We start from the raw sequence: 23,130 nt of genomic DNA on the forward strand, positions 1-23,130 counted from the left end.
CCACTAGATACGAGCTATTTTCATATCACTGTACACCCAGCTGCTGGTTTTTGAGCAGCTACTCCATGTCCATGAGGTTTTTTCATAATAATCATGTTGCATATTCAAAAGAAAGTCTGGCCTTCAACCTCTGACACTATGCCCCACTCCCATGGTCTACAAGGTGAAGCCATTTCTCCATCTCTCTGCTTTCTGGCTCTAGCACACAGAGTCAGCATATTTAATTTCATTGACCAGACCAAAGACAAGACCATAATTATTGCATACATATAATATTAACAATACATATTTAAGTAATAAAGAAAAAGACCTTCAGAAGTGCTTAACAGAAGAAAGTAGAGGATTCCTCAGTTTTGGGAAGAATAAAAGAAAAGTATTCTTTCATTCTCTCAACTGGGCACATTTCAGGTTTCACCTCTACAGTTTGCATGCTGCATGTTCTTTTTCTGATTAAAAGCTACTGTACATGACCTACATACCATTGTGCTAATGTTTAAAACCAAGAATCTTTTCTTTTTCAGGACCTGTGAACAAGAAACAAGAGTAAGGAAAAAAACAAGCAAATGAAGACACAATGAAGCTCTCACAGAATCAACCCCAGCAGCTTTGTTCAGCAGACTGGGCAACAGTAATATATGATGGGCCCCAGCACCAATTCTCCCTTCGGCGGGGATCATGCACCAGGTACATTACATACATACCCCTCTGCACAACCATGATAGACAAACAAAAACCATTTATAAAAGCCAGGAGTCTCAACTTTATTGGAAATAGCAAACCAAAGGAGTTACAGGCTTGACCCCACAAACCAGTTATTCTATAGACTGCAACTCTTCAGCTTAAAAAGCTAAGAAAAACCACCCAAAATTGGACATGAACATATTTAGTCAGCCTCAAATAAAATTAATCCCTAACAACACAATAATCAGAAAGATAGTTATGTTAAGCTTATGACTTTCCAAAATCCATTATGAGATTCAAGAAAACAACAGGAAAAAAGCAACTAATATGCAGGAAGCAATATGGGACAAGACGAAAAAAACGTTCAAACCAGTCTTCTCAATACATGAAGGCCACCCTACAGAAGTACACTTATTTTTCCAATATATATATTTAAATTTTCAAACCCTACCTCTGGTATCTTACAGCAACTGCTCTCTTTAAAGACACAGCCTTCATCTGAATTCTTCCACGGACAGTTTTTAGCAAAAGCTTTACTGATTTCAACATTCGGAATGTTAACCAAATAGACAGCAGAGTACCCTATTTATGTTCTCACTCTTTCCTATGTAGAAGGTATACTCCCACCATGAGTTCTGAATTTCTGATCTTACTGAGTGCCATGGAATACTCCAGCTGTTGGTTAGGTCTGGGAGCCAGGGAAACTAGATTCTGTCAATCCAATAACTTTCTTCCAGTGTGGTATTCTTACAGTAATCTTCTAATAACACAGAAGTAGGTACCACATGCAAGTTTACTTATGCAAAACATGGAAACACAAGAAAAACTGTGCTTGACAACTCTTGCTCTTCTATGGGAAGACATGCTGTTAATTGTGGCTGCCAGAATCTTACATAAACATCTCTCATTCAGACAAGGATAGAAAAAGCAATTGATTGAAGAGGTGAACCAGAAGCCAAAAATTCAGAATATGAGTTTCTGGTTTGTTCAACTACACTAAGGCCTCAGACTCCTCTTGTAGGTCCACCCACTAACAGCAACTGCTCTCTGTCTTGACAACAGTGATAGCAGAATAGACATGGTCACACTCATTTGATTTGAAGGCTCATGAGAAGTACTGCATTCAAATACAACATCCTTAAAGACTACATTTCAAATTCATATTAATTGAATTTAAGAGATTGCCATGAAAGAGATTAAGATGAACTTGGAGGCAACTTTCAGATCACCAAACGATAAAAGAAAAATGAGACTATCCATTGTTAACTATTATAGCCAGATCCGAAAGAACTGATCCAAATAAGATGACATAATAAAGATGAAGGCTGTTTCCTTACCAGTAAGTAGACTAAAATCACCACAGATCATTAAGCATAAAAAACCCCCAAATCATTAGCCCTCTGCTAAGGAGGGTAAGAAACCTTCCAGGTTTTTTAATCATGTTGGAACCACATACTTGAAAGGTGAGCATTTTTTGTCTTAAAAAGCTCCATTGTATTTTTGCTGTTTAGAACACATAAATACTTCAAACACTGGCTTACTTTGGGGGATTTTTTCATTTGTCTTTTAAATTAATAATCTGGAAGATTAAAACATCATCTTGCTTTTGACACTCATCAGCTATAGCATCCTGATAAACCATCACCACAAAAAAGAAAACAATACTATGCTTTCCCACCTCCTGCTTGTTGCTTTATCAAGATGTAATAAGAACAATTTACACCATGAAAGATGTCACATACACTGCAACAATGGAAAGGAAGAAAAATTTTTATTTGGTTACTGAGCCTGGTACTCTATTACAGAAATCCCGCTGAACACTAATGACACCTTGTGCAGGGAGTGCAAGGAAGCCTCATTTCCATACACTAATAGAAAAACAATGGCTGTGAACTTTTATTTAAGACTAGCTAGGGTGCAGTGAAAGCAGAAATAACACGTATTTTATTTCACTTGACACAACATCCAAGGACTATAAGCAGGGATGCTGACCCCTGATAGGGAATTCGACCAGAGTACTAAATGTAGAGCACAAACTCTACACAAGCTGCCCACAATCCAAACACTACAGAGTAGCAACACAACAGTTTATTTCTCCTCCAATTCTCCATGCAGATTTATCTGCAGATATTAAAAAGCGCTTACAACCCACATTGGTGAAAGTTGCCCCAAGCTGCCACAAAGCCTCTTTTATGGATGTTTCTTCCTCTTCTGAAAGAATATGCTCCCTGAAAGTTACACACATTCATTTTCACCCTCAGGGCAAGAAACCTTAAAACTCAAGATGTCTTACACAACTAGGCTTCATTTCACTTGTTGTGCTGAGAGATTGAAAGAAACGGTACCACTGAAAACATAGTACCAACTACAGCTGACATCAGGAATTGCCTTAATACCCTGTTCTTATTCCATGTACAAGCTAAGGTAATCCAAGGCAACCTACACCTGCCTTTCTAGTCCCACCTTCAGAAGACTCCCTTCACGTTCTTCCATTTCCAACCCTGTTCTACTGCTGAAAGCAACAGCAGCCATACTCAGCAGCCACAGTAACTTTGGCAGGATTCCTTGAGCATGGCACAGCAAAAGTAAGAAAATAGTAAAAAGATGACCTGAAAATACAACACAGAGCTGAAAAGTCCAAGTAGGGAAGACTCCATCTTCATATGAGCCTTGAGACCACCTCAAGCACTAACTTCATACAGAAGTTATGTATATGTATATACATATACACCAAGAAATAGTGCTTTTAACCCAAGACAGATGAAAAGGTCAGAGATCTGCACTGGAGCTTACAGTCCTTCTCCTTCCAGCTGGCAACAACCACCTTCCAGCAAGAGACAGACTTCTCAGTGAACTATAAGTAAGCAGTCTTCCCCCAGCTCCCCCCTTCCTGTCTACAAGCTCAGGAACATGGTCACAGTTCCCAGCATTTGCCAAGATGTCAAGAGGGTTCAGCTTAAAACAGCACAGCAGCAGCAGCACAGTGTCCCGCTCCAGAGGCCCTGGAAAACCTCAGGAGAAGACATGGCACTTCCCTTACTTGTGCCCAGCCTAGGCTTAGCCAAGGTAAGCGTTCCTCATCACACTCAGTCTGCAGTGGTGAGGCACTCCACACTGCAATGCAGGACCCCAAACTGAGGATTTACTCAAAATAAAGCAATTCCTAGTATTACATTCACACTATGTACACACATACCATGGGGACTTTACTAATGGTATACTTCCATATCCGCAAATCATCCACAACCACAGTATTTTGAAAACAGTACTTTTAAGAGTTCTTCAACTCATTCCAGCTGGCAACAGAGTTCTCCCTTTTGCTGACAGGGCCACATGCTCTTTCATCCTCGCCCTCTGCAGTCAGCCAGTGTACATTATGTGGTTCTTCCCTTTGTCATCATAACAGGGAATATCATCCATTAACACTAGCACTGTTTTTACTTGCGTTGTAGAACCATGAGGACAGCTGAAGTTGTTTCAAGGTAACGAAGAGTATCATTAGAAGCACACATACTTAGTTTCAGACTCACTTTAATTTTCTTTTGCTACATAAAAGTAGAAAATAAGTATCAAATCGATACTAACAATGAGCTCATCCCAGGCTCCCAAATAGTACTGGTGAATTGCCACAAAGGCATTTTTCTTCCTCTAACCATCTCCTGACTTTAGCAAACATCTGTTCCTCTTACTGATTTACAAATGCAAACTACTGAGAGAATTTTAGTACTTCTACAACAATTCCTCAGTTTTTAACAGGAAAAACACAGTTACTGTTTTTCTTCCACATGCACACTGAATTAGATTCAATACCCATGCTTTTCACCATCTCAGTAAATCTTCAGAATATGTTTGCCTGACAAGTTTAGAGTCTACAACATATATTTCTTCCCACACTATAGAGAAGAATAAATTAAATGCAGATTTTTTTTTTTTTAAATGGCAAGACATCAGTTCTTAGCCTTTTCAAGTAAGGGACTTGAAAGTATTTGTTCTGGTCCTTGCAAGATTTCAGGGTGGTCATGTCATCAGACCTTTTTGGCTTGTTCTCACAGGACTTGCAAAACTCTCTTCCTCACACAGATACTACATTCTGTCTCTAGCTCAGGGAACTTTCTGAGAAATGAGCTATCTGCCCACTTGTGATTCAAAACTTTTTAATAAAATCTGTTAAACGCAATTAGCCTGAATAAACAAACCCTATAAATCCACTGCAAGTGACACACAACAGATGCATATGATTATACAACCAGGAACACCTGAAGCACTAAAAAACTGTTTTATCTCCTGCACTAGGGCTTGCATGAAATAACAAGGTGCAGGACAGCAATACAAAGATGGTTTCACACGCAGCTACAGCAGACTGTCAAAACCACCATGAAGTTTCTTTTCTAGGTTCAAGACCATTCAGGTCACTGACCAAGTACTTTTGCATTGAGGGAAACATAAGAGACTTTTTTTAAAGAGATGTCCAAATTACCCCATTGAAAAGCCATCACTGCCACTGAAGAGCAGACTGAATTAAAGACCTGCAAGAGTTTAAATCATACTTTCTGTGTTTGAGTGTTACCAAAGTATGCTGAAAATCTGGGTCAGAGCTGTAAAGTGGACAGACATAAAAATGCTCCTACAGTGAGATTTTCCAGCGGGATGTCTTTTCTGCTTCCTCAAAACAATATTATCTTTTACTAGAAAAATTAAGTAGTCATTTTTAAAAGTCCTAATAGCACAAAGTGTCAGGGCCACTGCAGAGTCATGGAACATTGCCATGCTCTCTCCACCCTCCCTCCAAGGAGGGGCATCCCTGGGAGATGCAGCAAGGCAGTCACCCTGCATTATCACTGTACTGTGAAATAACGTTTGAGAAAGTACATTACTCAGCTTTCTACAGTCAGGTAGCAAGTTTGTAAAAATAATCAGAGCCTTTACCCAAGACTGGCTTCACTTCACTCCAAACACACCACTGAGCAAGGCAGAAACTTTAAGGACTGAAAAATCTGAAAAAAAAAAACCCCAAAACTTCGTCAATCTGTATTTGGGGATACAGAGCTATTATTATTGTGCTATCCATATATTAAACTGCTTACAAAGTCTCTCAAAAAAATCAGTTATGATGCAATTTACTATTTCTAAAAGTTGATGAGAAACTCACTTGAAAGTTAATAGCGGATTATTAGAAAAGCAAAAAGCAAACGCCTCAAATCAACTCTGTATACCAAATACCTTCTTCAGACCACTGTTTGAGCACTCCTTCCCTCATTCTTTAACCTACTGAAAACAGCACATGGCTACAAAACCTGCATTGTCCCAGCTGCCATTCAGTCTTTCACGAATCCCAAATCTCCAGCACAATAAAAAACACTCAAGCATTTATTCTTCGAAGGGATCAGTGTTACATGCCTGATGTTTTCATTCTGAGCCTGCACAGGCAATTTGTTTACTACATTATGATGTAAAAAAAAAATGCATAAATGCAAAGGCAAGGTAACAAATACTTCCTCTTTCTTCACCCAGGACAGCTCACAAGGGATGGAAAGCAGAGCCTTCTACCACAACAGGACATTTCTTTCCTTGACATTAGTAAAATGGGACAAGCTGTAATAGAAATACACCCTACAACAATAGATTCCTTCAGAAGAAAACAATTCTGGCTCTTCTCAGAGAACAAATGCAGTAAGGAAGGGGGAACAAGAATGAGGGGATGCCAAAGGAGGGGAAGGACTCCCACTTTTTTCACCTTTTAGCCCACACCTCCTGAAAGCCTTACCTGGACAGTTCTGCTGACACTTAAAAGGTGGAAATAAAAGATTAGAGCACCACAGAAAGCATTTGCTACTTGTCAATGCAAAATAGTGTTCAATTTTGGAAACCATTTGCAAGAACAGTTTCAATGTAAATGCCTACCAAGTTTCAAGGAACACAAAAATAAATGAAAGAATGCAAAGCAGTATTACTCCTTATAAAAATCAGTACATAGGCTATCTACAAAATCTACCTCTGAATTCTGAGCAGGTGAAAAGAAGTAAACAAAAAGGAACCTTTTACTTTTCCTGCACAAACAAGACTGCAATACTGTATATTGTGTATACACTGGCACAGCAATGACAACTCCATCTCATACACCAATTAAATCCACTGGGGAATACAAATTGCTAGCCAGTTTTCCAAGGACACAATTTAAATAGTAAAATGGAAATTTATTTTCTCACAAACAAAACAAACAGTAAATTCAGGATAGTGTCCCACAAAGACCCACAGGTGAAAAGTAAAATGCTCCTCACCTAACCAGATCAATGCACTGGTGGGGAGCATCCCTCATTTACCCCAAGCAGAATGATGATTCCCTGTGAAACCAGTTACCACCAAAACTACAGATACTACTTATCAACCAAGATACTTATAAGACCAGCACCAAGAAGATGTTCTGTTGATTTCTTGTTTTGAAAAACAATGTAGATTAGTGGAGAATCCCAGGGACCGCCAGCTTCTGAAAGTCAATACAATGATGAACTGGGCCACCAATGCAGGCTGAGAGCCTGGCCTTCCTTCCACCAGCACAAGGGCCAAGACAACCAATTTTGAACTACCATACAAACCTAAATGAAACATAACTGAAGTACATATGCATATGGATCACATGGTTTTATTTTTTATCAGAAATGGTAAACCTTTTTCTAATTCTCCATTCAGTTTATCACAAACAAATTACAAAAATCAGAAAATAAACTTGTGTATGGTCAGGCAAGAATCAAAATACTCAGTGTAAGCTACAGGGTGTGAAGGTAACAAGATCACAGAGCGCAACATTTGATCTGGGTCGCATTGAGGCTGAATTGATTAAGAGGACTCCACAAGCACCCAAGCTGGCAGTACATGACATTGAACAGCCCCAGCAGAGCAACACACTGCAGGAGCCTGTGCAAAACCTGTCTGTCAGCAACAATGATATACAGCCATGGTCTAATTATCATCAACTGGCAATGAGGACAATATACAGAAGAAAAAAAGTATACATTGATTAATATGCAGACTCTAAGCTTATTTTGCTATGGAAGAGGGGATGTGTGGAAAATCAATTAAATCCACCCAATTAATCTAAGGACAGGTTTCCAAATAGTAATGGAACTAACTGGCTGCGGCATCATCCCTTAACACACTAGCATAAGATTAAGTGCTTATAGAATCTCAAAATCATTTAGGTTGGAAAAGTCCTTCAAAATCATCAGGTCCAACCAGTCCCCCAGCACTGCCAAGTCTGATGGCCCTTAAATGCCACATCTACAGGTGTTCTAGTTTCAGTCAGAACAAGGTTTATTTATTACTGTAGCCAGGAAGAGGGCATGGCCAGACTACTGTTATTTGATATCATCTCACACCGTGGCAGTAGTCTGGTACTGTTTCACTTTCCATGTCAATAATTTGTCTTACACCTTTTGTTATTAACATTGTTGTTGTTACTGTTTATATTTCTTATCTCATTGTTCTTTCCAGTAAATTCTTCTTATCTCAAGCCATGATTTTCACTTTTTTGTGCCTCTAATTCTCAGGTCCACGCAGGAACAAGAAGGAGGGGAGAAGGTGGAAGTGGGGAGCCAGTGAACTGTGTCTGGTTTGGGAGAATCTTGACAGGAGCACTAAATTGGGGAATATTATTCCTAAAGCACAATAAAAGATCTTTTAAATCCCTCCAGGAATGGTGCCTCCCACTGCCCTGGGCAGTCCGTTCCAGTGCTTGACAGCCCTTTCAGTGAAGAAATTCTTCCTGCATCCAATCTAAACCTCGTGCAACTTGAGGCCATTTCCTCTTGTCCCATGCTTGTTACCTAGGACATGAGCTCAACCCCCACCCAGCTACAGCCTCCTGTCAGGCAGAGTATCAAGGTCCCCCTTGAGCCTCCCCTGGATCCCATCTGGTGCCGTAGCTGTGTATGTCTAAAGCATTTAGCAGATCACTGACCATTTCCCCTTGGATTACAGGGCTTCCTTCTGCTCCCCAACCCAATCTTACAGCTCCAGGAACTGGGTACTCAGGGAACAATGAGTCTTACTATTTGTCTTGGGGTGACTTTATGATGTGTATCCCATATTGCTGCCCTATGCCCAGAAATTAACTTTGTGCCTTCCTTTGCCTCTAAACTGAGCCTGAGAGGGGGAAGGAAAAACTGAGCAGAACTTTTTCAAAGCAGTTTGCAGCTTTTTCAAGGTCACACAGAGATAGAGACTTTTTTTTTTTCCCCCCGGCTGTGGCAGGGGAGGGAGGAAGCACCCAGCTTGCTTTTTGCTGAGTCAGGTTTTTGGCCAGTTGTTCAGCTTCTTTTTCTCTGGAGAGAGACAGAGTTGAATTTTTTTCCCTTCCCTGGAATTTCTGATTTTCTCCCTAGGATAAACAGAATTGCCCAATCAAAATTTATAAAGAAATAACATTTATTATGCGACCGAAATATCGGTCTCAAAAGCCACGATTGAGAAAAGCAGCACCGAGCCCGGGGTCGGAGCTGGGTGAACACACATAGATCTGACCTCTATCGCATCAGACCTCCCAAGTTCACGAGTGCTGCTTCAGCTGGTTCCTTCTCACACAGTTTTTGGGCAGGGTCCGAATTAGTTCTATTCTTCTCGTAATTTTAGCATATTCATGAAGTTTTCTTGTCCCGAAGCATGTATGTAAGTGTCTGCTGGTTTAATAGACTCTATGAACTAGTAAGACACAGACATATACGTATAGTAATGTTAAATGTAATACATTATATATGCAAGTATGTTCAGAGGTTAAATATATTTGCATACATTATCTTGATACATAAGGTGTTTTAATGCATTATGTGTATGCATACATGTATATAGATATACATGGACATTTGACAAATACAATTTTTACTTAATTAACCCAAACACAATTTTTTCAACTTCTGGTTATTGCATACCTTTTTTGGAAGGTGTGAAAATGACATCATTCAGAGTACTCAGGACTAAGGATGTCAAGCCTAGAGAAATTCAACACGGGTGAACCAACCAAACAGTGGATGGAGCAAGCTATGCAGAGAGGTGGTACAAGCTCAGACCTTAGAGCTCCATTTTCAAGACTCAACTGCAAAAAGCCCCATGCAGCCTGGTCTGATCCCAGAACTGGCCCTGCTCTGGGCACAGGGTCAGACAAGAGACCTCCTTCAGGTGACGCTATCTACCAATTTCTTGACCAAGCCTCCACACCCAATAGCTGGTGTTAATTATTTTACTGAGTCACTAAAATAATTACTCTGCGCAGAGAAACAGCTGTCATTTTGTCAAGCAATTAGATTAAGTTACTACACTCTTCAGCTATTTTGCTAAGCTTTGTATTGGAAAAGAACTACTAGTTAAAAGAAATTGTCATACCTTTTCTTCACACAACTTATAAATCAAAACTGTTTATTATCCTTTACAGTTTATTAAACACATGCAAAGAGCAAGTCATGAAGAGCCAAAGGAGATCTATGCTTCTTGTGGGTTTGCCCTGTAATTCAGCACTGATCAATTAAAAGTGGATAAGGGAGATGGTTTACATCTGTCACACAAAGAGCCCATGGGGAAAAAAAATTAAAATTTAAAAACATGAAGATCTTGTTAGCTTCCTCAGGTTTTCATACGTTTTGTGAAGAAGCACAGCAGCTGATCGTGGTTTTTCCACAGAAAAGGCACCTGAAGATCATGCAAGTCTCAAAATGACTGTTGCTCACCAATAAACAAAAGACAAATGAGAAGGCAAGGGAGAAGCTTCTTTTTTTTACTCACTCATTTGTCCACCTGACTGCCAAGGACTCTGATTATCCCAGAGAGCCTGCCCTATGTACCCACTCAGCCACCCACCCCATGGCAGCATCTTAAATAGAAGTGCAAAAGGGATCCTGCAACAAATGCAAACCTTTATCAGGGGAATTTGGGAACAGAATCAACAGAAAGAGGAACTAAAAGTCTGTAATAGAAGCAAAGTAAAGGCTTCTCTCCCCCTCCCACATTTAAATGTAATTTCTTGAAAGATCTACTAGGAAACTAAACAATGAAGAAACAAATATTTGGGGCCTTCTACTAAAAAGCAAACAATGCCAGAATAACAAAAATAAGAGCACTACATTACCCAGCTTAAAGGAAAACACTGTCAAGCAGTGTAGCTACAAAAATGCTGCTAGCAAGAATTTTCTTGCTTTTTTCTAAGTCTGTGAGAGACTTTTCTCTCACAAAAGATAGTAGCAGAGTTCTGTAAACAATGAAACACCTGCAACCTTGAGAAGCCTTGTTTATAGTATAGTAGAAAAATATTTTGACAATGGATGTTTTAGGATTTTAGCCAGTCACCCCAAGGGGTGGCTGATCCTTTGTCCAATTAGACTATGAAGAAAAAAGTCTATAAAAGAGTTTGTAAAATAATTAAATAGGTCAATCTTGCTGCACAATTCCTGCCTGCTGAATCTTCTCTCCTCCTCCCTACGGCTGCAGGACACTGTACTATACCCTAGGGCATTTTAATAAAGCAGCATCCTTTTTGTCTTTTTTCTGAGGGGCAGCTTATGAGATACCAATATCTTAACAATTTCATTTCAGTCAGCTGGTAAAGGAGTCTTGCTTTGAAACAGGCAGCTAGACCAGTGAGCAGAATAGACATGGCAGAAGCCTGTGCTAACAAGAGGAAATTATTTATAACTTAGGATCATTCACGCAAATTCACAATGATAGTTAAAAGTCTGTTGTGTCTATCTACTAAGACCAGACAATTACTGAAAAACATTAAATGCAAAAATAGGTACTGCAGAATATGGCAGTTTCACAAACCATGGCAGCTCTTGGCCAATGGATTTCCTAAACACAGTGAGTATGATTCACATGAGTGTCAGAAGTAAAATGCTAAGCAACCATGGCATCACCAAGACATCACTACAGAATATTTCCTTTAAAGATGCTAAATCACTATTAATCTGCCTGTAATTTTAGAAAGGAATTCTTCATGTGTAAGATAGATAGAATTTGTTTTGTTCCTGCTTTTTCTCCTTATATCATTTCCCAAGGAAAGCAAAGTACAGATTCTTTGCTGCTTTCCAAAAAGTATTTGTTAAAATGGCAGGGGAAACACTTCATTTCAGAAAAGAGATCTACAAAAAATCAAATTCTAACATTAAAATTCCACTCTTTAGCATAAAAAGTTCAAGTGCAGAACATGCACACACACTATTTCTATTATGAAATATTTTAGTGTTATAAAAACAAGCAGCTTGCTCAAAATATAACCTTAGAGAATCAAGACCGACAAATGTCTTATCACAAGACCACCAGATGTTTAAACGTACCCCACCATTAAACATAAAGAAAAGGGATAAATGCCAAGCCTCAAACATTCACATGGAATGATGGAAGACAGAAAAGCTTCTGTAGAAACATCAGTGCCTTTTTCCAGGCAGATGATGTCTCTCAAAATTCTGGCTATCACTAAGGCAGACACCATTGCAGAGGTCTCTGAGCAGAGACGTTCAATCCTCCTGAACAGTTTTGGTGCTAAATCCAAGCCTCCTTTCTTCCAGCACCTTTGCAGTGGAAATACCTACACAGCTATCTGTAAGGCTTGGGCTACAATGACCCAACAGAAAACCCCATCCTTCTGTGGTCTATCCTGAAGCATGGTCTCAACCATAAAATCTCATTTTTTACTTAAGCTACACACCCAAGGCAGACATTTCCTTCTATTGCATTCAGACAACAAATGGTTGCAAGAAGCTGCTAAAACCCCACCGAGTGCTGTAACTGAAAGCTTTAAACGTCTGAGCATCTCTAGAACTGCTCAGCTTGATACATCATGCTCAATGTTGTCAAGATCATGCCTCAAAGCAAGAGCCTGTGGCTGGCAGCCTTGGCTGCAGGGAAGGAGCGCTGGTATGAAACTGTCTCGTCTTATTCTTGGGGTACTGGGGTCCCTCCTGGGAAGGGCACCTGAGCCACAGACCTGCATCCCCATGCCCTGGCAGGGACGGCGAGCATCCGTCTTTGCTATCAGGCTAAATACTGTCATCCACCTCACCCCCACCCAGTCCCTGATCCCCCCGGGAAAAGCGGGGATTCATAGGGGAGTAAGACAGAAGCCGAGGTATTCAGGCCGAAGTATGGCAAGCAGGGAGCGAAGGAGACCAGGAGGTGACTCACCCCTCCCATACTTTCTTTTTTGAGATCTGGCGGGGGGGGGAGAACCGACACCCAGCTGTGCCAACTCCTCCTCTGGGGTCCGAGCTTGCTTTCAGCCCACCCCGCAGGGACTGCGGTGCGTGCACATCCCCATACGGAGGGAGGGCACAGGGGGACCCCCAGCCTCCGCCCCACCCCGACTGGGGACCCGGAGGAGATACCGCCCGGCCGGGGCGGGCGGAGCCGCCCCGGGGAGGGAAGGAAAGAGGGCGGGCAGGGGCGGCGGCGGAGGGGCGCGGGCTGCCGGCGCCTCCTCTCTGCTGCACTGCAGAGGCGCCATTTTCCCGCGCCTCCGGCCCGCGGGGGGGGCTCAGGCCGGCCCCGACCACCGCCCCCCGGGCACCGCCTTCCCGCAGGGCCACTGCGCCAACAGGCGGAGAGCTCCGGCCGCCGCCCCGCACACCTGCGCCACCCCCGCCCGCAGCCCGGCCCCCGCCCCATGGGGGTATGCCACCGGCTCCGCAGACCGGCTTCGCTTCCCTCCCGGGGCGACGCCCCCGCGTTCCCCACTCGCAGCCTGGCTGCGCGCCCCTAGCCCCCGCCCCATGGGGGGATGCCACCGGGTCACCCGCCCGCGGCGTGCCTGCTCGCGGGGGAAGTTTCCGTTCCCCAGGCCCTGGCGGAGGCAGCCCCAAGGCAGAGCCGGCGCCCCTGCCGTCCCTACGCAGCATTGCCCGTGGACCCCTGCCCGCTGCCGCCGCAGGTGGGCGGCGGCCAAACTTAACGGCGCAGCGCCCCGGCAGCCGAACCAGCGCAGGGAGCCAGACACGCGCAGCAAGGCCAAGAGCGCCGGCCCCGGGACTTCCCAGCCTACTCCCTCCCCGACGCCTCCGCCACCCCCCGGCCTGCCGCTCCTATTGTTCGGCGAAGGGAGAGCGACGGCAGCTGGGGATAGACTACCCCTGGAAAAGCAAACCTCACCCTCCCCGCCGCGGCCAAGCCCACGCCGCGGGGGCGGCTGCAGACAGACAAAGCCCCTGCCTGCCGCTTCCTGCCCCGCTTACCTCGAGAGCCCGGGTGGCGCCGGCGGCCAGCAGCAGAACGGCTAAGTGGGGCAGCATCCCGGCGGTCGGGAGCGGGGAGGGAGGGGGGAAGGAGGGACGCCGGCCAGCGAGACGCGACGGGGTCCGACTGTAAATCCTCGAGGCCGCGCCGCTGCCGAAGAAAACGACTGATCTGCTGTAGATCCGGGAGCGCCGCGGCGGGGCCGGTCAGCTGATGGCCCGGCCCGCCCCCGAGCGGGCGGTGCACCCGCCCGGCCCGCGGGGACCCCTGGCGGCAGCGCCCGGGCGGTGCGACCGTGGCTCGGGGCAGGCGGACCGGCCCTTCCCTGCCCTTAGTGGTTCTCAGTAGCGTTCCCGCCTCGGCTGCTCGGGTACCGCCGATAACCTTCCTCGAAGGCACCTCACCGCCTGTCCGCCGCCCGCATCTGCAGGGACGGCGACGCCTCCATGCGCTATCCCCGCTCGCTGAGGCACTGCGTTCAGAAACGCAACGCCCATCTTTCCAAGGTGCTCACAAAAACACCCAAATCTAAACATGCTATGTGATTTAGAGGCTATTTAACACATTCTGCCTTTCCTGGCAAGGCTGCACACCAACCCAGGATTTCCCGTTCCTGTCGAGGTGGAGGTGATGAGTCAGCACAGCCGTTTCACACATGACACATACCATCGATAACAAAGATATGCAGGAACATCGGAAGAGCTCGGGCTTATGGCAGATGAACGAGGAAGAAATCAAATGTAAATGTAGGACTTTGTCAAATATTATTTAATCAGGAGGCCAACGCAAATTCTCTGTCTCACCCTCTCAACAGCATTGTTATAATTGGTATAGTAAACCTGTAAGGAGAACTTAAAACAGTGTATTAGGAGCTTCATGTTGAAAGAGCTGCTATTGTAGCCAAAATTCAGTGTGACAGAGCCTGACCCATTCTGCCACTGATGTGCAAACTCTGTGGCAGACTTTCTGCTCCCACTAAGGCTCCCGAGACAGCAGCTGATAGACGTACCCCGTAACAGGGACCTGCAGCCAGGGCGAGTGAGGGGCAGGTGATGGAAATCTGGAGGATGAGTCTGATGAGGAGCAGCTGAAGGAACCTGTGGTGTCCAGCCTGGAAAAAAAAAAGTCTCAGAATGGACTTTCTCACTTTCTGCAACTACCTGAGAGGAGGTTGCTGAGAGGTAGGGATTGTTCTCTTCCCCCAGTATAAATGATAGGGTAAGTGGAAACGGCCTCAAGTTGCAATGGGGAGATCTAGGCTGGATCAAGCTGCCCAGGGAACTGATTGACTCATGAACCTTGTAGGTATTTAAAAGATGTATGGCATTTTGTGGCACTTTGGGACATGGTTCAGTGGTGGACTTTGTAGTGCTGCGTATTGGTTGGACTTGATGATTTTAGGGTTCTTTTACAACCTAATTGATTCTGTGGTATGATTCTATGATATGCCCTTGGTGTATGGCTCACTACAGAAGCCCAGTGTTGTGCTTACTGCCATTCTCACACTCCTCTTTCTTTGAAGTCAGAACTGCAATCCACTGAGACTCTTGGTCAAAGTTATGTCCAGATGTGGAAGGATGCTTTCCAGGTGAGAGGAACCCAGACTGCCTGTCAGGTGGGCTGTAACACACAGTGGGAGACCGTAGTGCTATAGCATTTCACCCCTACAGACAGGCCCTAGATTTAGAAGACTGTTCTCATACAAACATGAATCTTCTAATAACAAGCTTAAGAACTGCCAGTATATGGAGGCACTTTTGGGGAACTTCTTGAGTCACACCAGATGAATTTAACAGATCTCTGGCAGGCAGATAACAGCTGAGCTGAAACACACCAGTGACACAACTGTACATTGAAATTAGTTAAACAGTAACAATGGCAGGCTTAGCTGCAATAATTTAACAGTGTTTTCTGCTTGTTAGGATAACGATCACGTGGCTTTGAGGGGTTAGAAAGGATTTGCTGTGCAAATTTTCTAACCAGTTGGCTTCTAAACGCAGACATTGGAAAAGCAACTCCATGGCTGCAAATAAGCAACATCCTGTTAAAGCTGATAGAGGTCATTAAAAAACAGTTCTTTCCTGAAACAATGGAGGCAATCAGAAGGAAGCTCTTTGCAAGTTTCTGGAAAAAAAGAAAAGGGATGAATGGAAAACCAAAATAGATTCATGTAGCTCTTTTTTTATAAGTTAGCTTGGTACCTCTTTGTAATCACTTCTTCCTAGTGCTAAAATCAAACACTATTTCAACTGCTGCTTCTCTGGATCAGCCAAGCCTGCTTCTTTTGTCACAGTGGGCATGCAGGAAGGCTGGAGGTCCCTTTTGCCTATGGCTAGGGGTGGGGCAGACCCTTGGGATTGCACACCTTCAAGGAGAGCAGGAAAGAAAAGATGGGGAAAAGTCAAAGGCACCAGGAGACCTCTATGAAATAGGTATTTCCATTTACAGCCACTAAACACCAGCGGCAATATCCAAAATACAGTGAGGGATGTTTGCTTAATATTTCATGAAGTTACCCACTGAAAGGTCATAGGTAAAGACACTTTAGAAAGCTGTTTGTAAGGCCTACAAAATTTGGAGATGACCTGCTGATAAAGAACAAAGACTATGTCCTATTTTCCACTCTATCGTCTTTCAGGATCTCAACAGAAGGTCTAATACACTTTTTTCTTTGCTTTCTCTACTTGTCATCTTAGTATAGAAATCTATTCTTACCAGACCTCAGAAGCTGTCATAGCTGGAGTGCAACAAAGCCCACTACCGCCTCTCAGCAGGGCCAACAATGGAAATCATCTTCCTGAAGAAGGCAGCACAGGTTGGATCACAAAATGATAGGGTTTATATTCAAATCTAATACAATGCAAACAATTCAAAACTATACCCAGATGTGATTTTGCCTTTAACTGATGAGCTTTATTATTCAATCTTAATGTGATAACTTTCCAGTGATAAGCAAACATGCATGTCATGTTTCATTTTTTGGCCACTTCTGTGCTCTGCCTGTATATTTTTTTTTACAAATCATGTCTAATATTATTTTACAGCCTTGTCATTTTAATATATTATGTATATGCAAACATTGTTCAGCCATTCCGTTTCTCATTGAATACTCATGAAGCAAGTAACCACCAGTACTGATACTACTCTACCATAGGTAATAAACCACCTCAGCCTGCTTCATAACCTAATGAATTAGAGAACAGAACTTGTCTGTGATTTCTGAAGAGGGACAGGCAGCCTGTGGCAGGGACATAATTACAACATTGCCAGATATCTCTGAATATGTGCAAGTGGTTTTACAGAATACCTGCCATTTATCCATTTTCACTGAATTTCTGATGCCAGAGGCTTGCTTCATTCACACCAACAAAACAGAAGCATTTGTCAGCTATATTTTATTTGTATGAGGAATACTTCCCCAGATTCTTTGAGAACAATGCTGCAGCTAGTGCTTTCATGGAGACAATTTCTCCATTTGTTCTCATCTCAGAGAAGAGGGCTCCAAGTTGGCAAACTTGATTTTTGGTCCAGATTTAGATGCTGACTCACTGTCTCCTGAAGTTGCTTCGCTTCAGTGCTCTCCATTTTCTTCACAGGGGATAATACTGTTTGCCTTTTTTGATTCATGTACAGAACAGATCAAAGCACTAGGGTTAGTATTTCTGAATGAACCTCTGCAAGCTAAAGGCTAAGATCCTACTGAGCTGACACCTGTGTTAGTCCCAGTTAAGGAGTTTATCTGCACTCTAAAAACTAGTACAGCATAAATGACTATGCTGGTTAGAAAGTAAACCAGAGGGAGAAATGAACCCCAAACAATTACCCTGAGAGAGATTTCAGGTTGAAGTTACAATTTAATAGAAAGATTACAATAAATGTAATGATACACAGAAACTGGCTTAAACCCACAAAGTCAGAGTGCAACCTGGCACCCTGTTGGTCAGGGTGGTGGTCATATCAAGTCCTATCAAGTGGTGGATGCAGTCCTGTTGAAGTGATGGTTGCAGTTGAAAGCAGCGGTCCTGTGGAAGTTCTGGTCCTTCTCTGGATCTGACCAGTGGTGGTGGAGGGGTCTCAAATCCTCAGTTGCGGTATGGTCGGGCTCAGGAGGGAATGTTCAGTACATCCCCCAGGGCAGGGTGTTTCACAATGGAATTATGTAATCCTGTGACTCATAGGATTTTTTTGTGAGTCCTTGATGGTCTAGGTCGTTACTACTGCCCATTATGCTGGTGCTGTTGAACCATTATGGCCCATTAGTAGAGATGACCCCCTCAGGATGGGTGTAACTATGCTGGTGCCTCGCAGGAGGGAGTTATAATGACTGAATTGTTTGTGAAGACAAAGAAACACTTCACTGCCTCGAAGGGTTTGCCTCTTATTTAACACCCAGCTTCTAGCCTGAGGGGTCAGGTATGCACTGGGCAGCTACTGTAAACCACCCATCATTAACAGTTTGTCAGAAATGGCACAGAGTGGGGTAGAGTACACAGTTTGGTTACACCCCACATTGTTACTCTCCTTCTGTAACCCAGGACAATGACCAAATTTATTTCAGATGGCTCGAGGAGGAATTTGTGTTTTTAAATGCATAACATGAATTTTAATGAAGATCTTTTGGGTTTATGCTACAACTTGAACCACTGCAGGTATAACTAATCTGTTCACTATATGCAAGTGTCCTCTAGAGACACTTTTTTTCCTTTGGAGTCAGACTGCAGCCCTGAGAAAAAGGCTGTCTAAATATTAATCCAAAATAGGAAGAGAGAGATTGTACCTAATCAACCCTACTCAAACACGTGCTGTTAGTCACAGCGATGGGTACAGATATGATTTAAAATACTGAACAGTTGGTTGTTGTCTGAATTCTGCAAAGCACCTTTAGTGTTAGTTTTTACAGATGCAGTACACAGTTAAGTAGCCAGTAGCCATAGCTACCTTTTGAAATGCAAATGATATGTTCTGCATAGCACAGGAGTATTAGGCATTGATGATATCTGCTGGAGCAGGTACACAATACAAATTGCAGAGCCAAGTGAATAATGAAATCACGGTCCAAAATTCCAGGCATGCTCAGCCAAGGAAATGAAATGGAGATGCGAACAACAGTAATTCCTCCAGTGATTAGGATATGAATATACATGGACATACTCCATGAATATACTCCATACCAAATAAATATGGTGCTGTTCTGGCTTCTCCCTTTGTTAACATAAGATATTGTGCTCTCATGGTGTCAGTAAAGGGGAAATCTTTAGGATATCTGCTTCTTCATTTGATTCTGTACTCCTGATTTTGTTTACCTAATTACTACATAATGCAAATATTCCTAGCAGAATCAGAGTTTAATATCTATTCCTTTTTTTCCCCACACTGCATGCACTGAATCTTCCTAGATATTTTTGGCCTCATGCTCGTGTAGTTTATTTACTAGTACAGTATTGCAAGTGCAGGCTTTCTGGTGTTTTAACTCACCATCCTATATGCGAACCACTCAATACTAACATGCTTCTACCAACAAATAAAAAACCCACCCTACTGTAAACCAAGCCAATTTCTTTTCAAGCAAGTAATGTTTGGCATAGCCCAGAGAACAATCAGCGTTTCTGAATGATTAAAGCAAATCCTTGAGAGCATCTAACTCCACAGGAACCCCAGAGCAGATGACACTTGACCATTTGCAACCCTCTAACTGAAAGTTATGATGTGCTTTTTGCATTTGCAGTTATGAAAGCCACCAGATGGGATGGTTATGGGTCTCTCAGCATCTCTTCAGAAGCCTGTTCTACTGTGATTTGTCTTCCCAGATAAAACAATATTGCAGTTTGTGGTGCGAACATTCCAAATTAGTAATACTTAACAAAAAGAGAGGCAACCAACAGGATGTCTTTGATTTCTCTCAATATCTGAGTGCACTAGTAAGCTTTTTTAAACACTACTTCAAATTCATTAAGTAATTTCGTTTTAGTGTCAAATATTTACTTCATTATTTTATCCCATTCCTGTGTTTCCCCAATATTTTACCCAATTCTCCACAGACACAGCTCTCAAGCTTTGTCCAGGTTCCATCCAGGGTATGTAGCTCTTCTGTGTCTTTGCTCAGAGCTATCCTGCTGTCTGTCATCTGCCCTGCCCAGCCCCCAAAACCAGGAATCCACAAACATTCCTCTCAGTTTTTAGACTCCTGTCTTTAGACACTTTCATGGTCTGAGATAGAACCTGTTAATACACACCTAATTTCCCTTACAGATTTTGTACGAGAGAAAAGTGCTGCTGATAAATTAAGCAACTCTACTTGAAAGTTGTGAAGTTATTAAACAAAATTCTTGTTATATTTGAATCAGCTTCCACTTTTCCAGGTCATGCAAGCCTTCTATGGATGCCTGAATGGACCTCAAGATAAAAAAGAGATCTCTGGCTGGCCAAAGGAAGCTGTCTGTACAGACACCGTGCTTTGTTTCCACACTATCTTGGAACAGAAATAAAAAATCAGGAAATTTAGCAGATGGTTATGTATGTATACATATATAAACACAAAATATTTCTTAGATTCTGAGTTCAGTTAACTGAAGACATTTGTACAGAAGGAGAGGATACACTGTCATTTTGATTCTTTCAGCATAGTGTCAGACCCTAAAACACCTGCTTAATTGTTAACACAGCAGGTTGGGATGCTCAAAGACCCATCCTCCTACCTGTTGCTAGAAATACAATGCTTGACTCAATTTTGAAAGACCCAGCTAGATTGCTATAGTGACATTAAATCAAATAAATTCAAGAACAGTAGCAGACCCTACTTAATACAGAGAATCTGTTTGTCACGGAACTTTAAGAAAAGCATTCCCATTCTTCAACCTCCCTACAGCAGACTTAACTCATCACATGATTTAGCCTTTCCCCAAATGTCCGGGAAGGAAAAAACATAGTTTTCTGAAGGCTGTGAAAATCTGAAGCGGTCAACAGAGACTGTTCAGAGGAAGTGAAGTCTGAGACCTTTACATTATGAAATGACAAATTCATCTGGAACACAACTCCACCAAAATTCAGCAGGTGACAAGAAGGTTTCTCAAGCCATAAGCCTGCACTTCAAATGTGGACAAAAACCACCCAACTCAAGAAATTGTTGCATGGGTTCAATTATTTCAGCAGCAGTGGGATGTGTAGGTGCCACAATTTTCTGTCTCTTCACTCCCCATACAGCCATTTGAAAGACTACAGGCATTACCTGAAAGTCTCTGGTTCCAGTGGAGCATGATGGAAGCTATAAATGGTGATGCTGCCGTAGCCCCATATGCTCACTCTGTACGCGGCTGGTGCTTTCACTCTGACAATTGCTATTAACCTCCACAGCAACAGTATGTTTGCATTCCCAGTGCTGGGCTGCAGCCACATTTGAGGTGGGAGGAGGAGGAAGCAGAGGCTAAAGTGTGCATCTGTAACTTTCTTAGCTTGCTGTTTGTAAAGTCACATTAGGAGACTGTGAAAGAGTGTCATGGGGCAGCCTGAGCAGTGCTTGTATGCGTGAGGTTGTGAAACCTAAGTGGTATGTAACAAAAGGTTAACCACAAGTAACATTGTAACAAGACGTGCAGGGAAAAAGCAAGCAAGATAGCAAAGCAAGCAAGACACCAAAGCCGGTGAGATAACATGAGCCATCAAGAGCAAGATAGTAAGTGTTAATGGAACTTGCAAACTGCAAAATTAGCTAAAAACAGTTAGACTGAAAAACAAGAAGCACCAGGCATGCCTTGTAAATAGAGGTAAAAAGTTCAAACATGAGGAAGACTACAGAAGTCTTCATCAAAAGACCACCAGAGGACTGACAACCACCACAGAAGGAGCTGATGCATGCGCGGGAGCAACAAACTGTTGTAAAACCATGACAAAGCTTTATGCAAATATAAGTATGCTAATGAGATGTTGTAATTGTGATGTTGTGTGGAAGGACTTCTAAAATGTAACTGAAAGCTAAAGAAGAGTGAGTTTTTGGTGGATAGATCCCCCTCACTCCCAGTGCTGAATAAACAAATACCTGCTTTGTAACCCTTGGACTATAGAGTTTTATTAATCTTGCCAAGTTTTGGATATCAGTCTGGTGAGCCAAAGAGGAACTCTCTGCCCGGCTGCGAGATCCACTGGAGCTGCAGATTCCCTTGGCGCGTGCTGAGAATTTCTCAGAGGTATTCCGCGCTTCACCAGCTCTCTGCGGGGATAGACAAGGACCAGCTGCAGGAAATCTAAGGTATTTGTTGATTGTTTTGAATTTTGTTTCTGGGTTTGGTTAAGTAACTCCTGTAAGATGTGTGTGATGACTCACGCAGGATGCTGTATCACGGGTGAAATTCCCGATTTTGATATATAAGGGGTTAGAGTCCCCTAAAAGGAAGTTTGATGACTTTAAGTATTGGCCTAGGTCTTAGAATTTCGGGTTTCATTGTTGTATGTGTCATTTTGTGTCTTCTATATAAGACTAATGTTTCTTGTCCGTGTGTCTTTTAAAAAGTTTTCATTTCTTGCCTGTGTCTCTGTTAAAAGGTTTTCAGCTTATCCCACATTGTACTCTGTTTCCTTGTCTGTTGTGTGGGTCAGAACGGTGTAGATTGTTGTATGGGAGTGGACCGTGTGATCCTTTCGTGTTTATTGCTTGTCAACACTGTAAACGTGAATACTAGTGCAGGTTGAAACTAAGATTCTCAATTTGTGGTCAGTGCAGAATCCATGGAATAAGAGTAAAGAAAGGAACACAAGTGATAATTTCCAGTGTCAAGTGCGGGCATCTGGATAAGACCACGAATGGGCTGCAGCGGCAGTAAGGAGATTGTCAAAAAGAGTTGTTTGGGGTGTGTTTTGGCTCATTGGAAGGATTTAGGAGGGATCCCTGGAACTAATGTAAAGAAAAGTGACTTGATGAAGTACTGCATATGTTATCTTGAGAGGGAAACCAGAGTGGCAGAGAGGATGTGGGATTAATTTACCCCCACAAGATCCCTTAGTTTTGGCCCTAGAAAAGGATGGAGGCAAAAGAAAAATGAGAAGATGTTGTACATCAAACAGATGTAGATGCATGTAGTATAGGTCAGAGATGTCTTAGCTGAGAGATAGAGAAGAAGATAGTGAGGTTGATCTTTTAGAATTACAATCCAATCTCCTCAGAAGAGTCCCCGGGGGCCCTCAATTACCACCTAGTGGTAGTAGATTAGAAAGTGAGAAAGGAGATGACTCAGATGACCCAGATGAGGGAAC

At 42.9% G+C, this 23,130-nt stretch overlaps 1 protein-coding gene across 2 annotated transcripts in view; it reads right to left on the reverse strand.

Moving 5' to 3' along the window:
* APP (amyloid beta precursor protein) overlaps positions 1-14,138 on the reverse strand; it is a 200,798-nt gene extending 186,660 nt beyond the window's left edge. For both annotated transcript variants that reach the window (XM_032097657.1, XM_032097647.1), the window contains exon 1: positions 13,887-14,138. In XM_032097657.1, coding sequence (XP_031953548.1) covers positions 13,887-13,943 — 57 coding nt within the window. In that variant the 5' untranslated portion in view covers positions 13,944-14,138. The remainder of the gene's footprint in view (positions 1-13,886) is intronic.
* Positions 14,139-23,130: the final 8,992 nt, after the last annotated feature.

This window comes from Corvus moneduloides, chromosome 2, assembly GCF_009650955.1.
Source record: "Corvus moneduloides isolate bCorMon1 chromosome 2, bCorMon1.pri, whole genome shotgun sequence".
In the NCBI taxonomy this organism is placed as follows: Eukaryota; Metazoa; Chordata; class Aves; order Passeriformes; family Corvidae; genus Corvus; species Corvus moneduloides.